At 48.1% G+C, this 2,711-nt stretch overlaps 1 protein-coding gene across 1 annotated transcript in view; it reads left to right on the top strand.

The window, feature by feature from the left end:
• CHSY1 (chondroitin sulfate synthase 1) overlaps nt 1-2,122 on the top strand; it is a gene marked incomplete at its 5' end in the record, with an annotated part of 63,742 nt that extends 61,620 nt beyond the window's left edge. Inside the window, one exon of the mRNA XM_010136876.1 lies at nt 422-2,122. Within this exon, the coding sequence (XP_010135178.1) occupies nt 422-2,014 (1,593 nt within the window). The remainder of the gene's footprint in view (nt 1-421) is intronic.
• Between the last annotated feature and the right edge of the window lie 589 nt (nt 2,123-2,711).

Here is a 2,711-nt window from a genome sequence, read left to right as displayed (position 1 = left end):
AGGGAAAATTGCTTACCAGGTCCGTGGCATCGTTTTTTATTGCTCTTTAGTATTGTTATTGAAGCAGGTGAATAGGAGGAGTTTGGCAGGGAACACTTCATGGGTTTTTTTCCTGGTGATGCTGTGTTGTTGTGAAAAAATGAGCTTACAATCTACTTACTGCTCAGTTATTTGGCCGACGGGGATATCTCCAGAACGGGCCATGGTAATCTCAAATCCACGGTAGATGTTTCTTTCACCAGTTTACAAGGAATAATCCTCTTAATTCCCTTGAATAGCAGCTGGTGTTGCTACAACCTGTGTCTAAACCCAAGAAGGGCTTATTCAGAGTGCCTGGGAGCGAGGAGGGATTCTCTCCCAGCAGGGATTGCGTGGGCTGACTTTCACAAGGACGCTCTAACGTCTCCTTTCTCTCTTCTAGATGCAGCAGCTGTTCTATGAAAATTACGAGCAGAACAAAAAAGGCTATATCCGAGACCTGAGGAACAGCAAAATACACCGAGCTATAACACTGCACCCCAACAAGAACCCCCCATACCAGTACAGGCTCCACAGCTACATTTTGAGCCGCAAGATAGCGGAGCTGCGCCACCGGACTGTCCAACTGCACCGAGAGATCGTCCTGATGAGCAAATACAGCAACACAGAAGTCCACAAAGACGACCTGCAGCTGGGGATGCCACCCTCCTTCATGCGATTCCAGCCCCGCCACCGGGAAGAAATCTTGGAGTGGGAATTTCTTACAGGGAAGTATTTGTATTCGGGTGCCGACGGGCAGCCCCCTCGGAGAGGAATGGACTCTTCTCAGCGTGAAGCGTTGGATGACATCGTTATGCAGGTCATGGAAATGATCAACGCCAACGCGAAGACCCGGGGGAGGATCATTGATTTCAAAGAGATACAGTACGGCTATCGCCGAGTAAATCCGATGTACGGAGCCGAGTACGTTCTCGACTTGTTGCTTCTGTACAAAAAGCACAAGGGGAAGAAGATGACGGTCCCCGTCAGGAGGCACGCGTACCTGCAGCAGACATTCAGCAAGATCCAGTTCCTGGAGCACGAAGAGATGGACGCCAAAGAGCTGGCCAGCAAAATCAACCAGGATTCTGGATCCTTGTCTTTCCTCTCCAACTCACTGAAGATGTTTGTTCCCTTCCAGCTCAGCAGATCAAAAGTAGAGAGGAAGGAACTCAAAGACAAGAAGATCAACATCCTGATCCCTCTCTCTGGGCGTTTCGACATGTTTGCAAGGTTCATGGGGAATTTTGAGAAGACGTGCCTCATTCCAAACCAGAACGTCAAGCTGGTTGTGCTGCTTTTCAACTCCAACTCCAACCCCGACAAGGCGAAGCAGATCGAGCTGATGAGAGATTACCGCTCCAAGTACCCCAAGGCTGACATGCAGGTTTTACCGGTGTCGGGGGAGTTCTCCAGGGCACTGGCTCTGGAAGTTGGATCTTCTCAGTTCCAGAACGAGTCTTTACTTTTCTTCTGTGATGTTGACTTAGTGTTTACGGCAGAATTCCTCCAGCGCTGTAGAGCCAACACGGTTTTGGGTCAACAAGTGTACTTTCCCATCATTTTCAGCCAGTACGATCCAAAGATTGTTTATAGCGGAAAAGTTCCTAGTGACAATCATTTTGCCTTCACCCAGAAAACAGGTTTCTGGAGGAACTATGGCTTTGGTATCACCTGTATTTACAAAGGTGATCTTCTCCGAGCAGGTGGTTTTGACGTCTCCATCCAAGGTTGGGGCCTTGAAGACGTAGACCTATTTAACAAAGTCATTCAAGCTGGCTTAAAAACTTTCCGAAGCCAAGAAATTGGAGTAGTCCATGTGCACCACCCTGTGTTTTGTGACCCCAATCTGGATCCAAAACAGTATAAAATGTGCTTGGGGTCCAAAGCATCAACTTATGGGTCCACACAGCAGCTGGCTGAAATTTGGTTTGAAAAGAACGACCCAGCGTTTGGGAGAAGCAGCAATACTAACGGCTCGGTGAGGACAGCCTAATGTCCAGCTATGCTGGAAAAGACTTTTTTTTTAATTATCTAATTTATTTTTGGGAAAACGTTTTTTGATAATTCACTTTTGAACGACCACACAGGATCTATTTTAGGAACCGTCGTCGTTTTCGTACCAAGCGCTCGAGAAGAACAAGGCTGTCGGTTTTTTGGTTGTCGTGGTTTTTTGGTTTGAACAAAACTGTGAGCGATATTTGCCTTCAAACAAACAAACAAACAAATTGTGACCCATCAGCGGAAATCTGACTTGAATTAGAATTTCCTTATGAACAAAAGATTGTTTCGTACCGTTTCCGTTGCCGTCTGCGTGGCTGGGATTCTGTGAGGTGGGAGCTCAGCGTTCTGTGGTGACGGCGACCGTGCGGAGACTCCGCTCCTGGTGCGAAGGGCAGCCGGTTCTTTTTGAACCGCGTTAGAACGGGACAAACGGCCGCGGCGATGCTGAGGGTGTTAATTACAGGAGGCGGGTTTTATTGCAGATGGCTGATTATTTCCGTTTAAAAATACGTTTATTATGGCCGGGAGACTTCAGGGGAGGGAAGACCGTTAAGCACAACCCGCTGTCCTGTTAGTCCGTGCAGAGGTTTTTGTCTTTGCTCTCCGCTCCGGATCTGGACGTGAGGTTTTAAGAGTCCGCGGTGGGTTCCGTGTATTATCCTCGACCCTGAGCTGAGATGGTGCGATCC

The sequence above is a fragment of the Buceros rhinoceros genome, unplaced genomic scaffold, assembly GCF_000710305.1.
Source record: "Buceros rhinoceros silvestris isolate BGI_N320 unplaced genomic scaffold, ASM71030v1 scaffold8180, whole genome shotgun sequence".
In the NCBI taxonomy this organism is placed as follows: Eukaryota; Metazoa; Chordata; class Aves; order Bucerotiformes; family Bucerotidae; genus Buceros; species Buceros rhinoceros.
The sequence above is the reverse complement of the archived record's forward strand: the minus strand, read 5'-3'. Positions and strand labels throughout refer to the sequence as shown.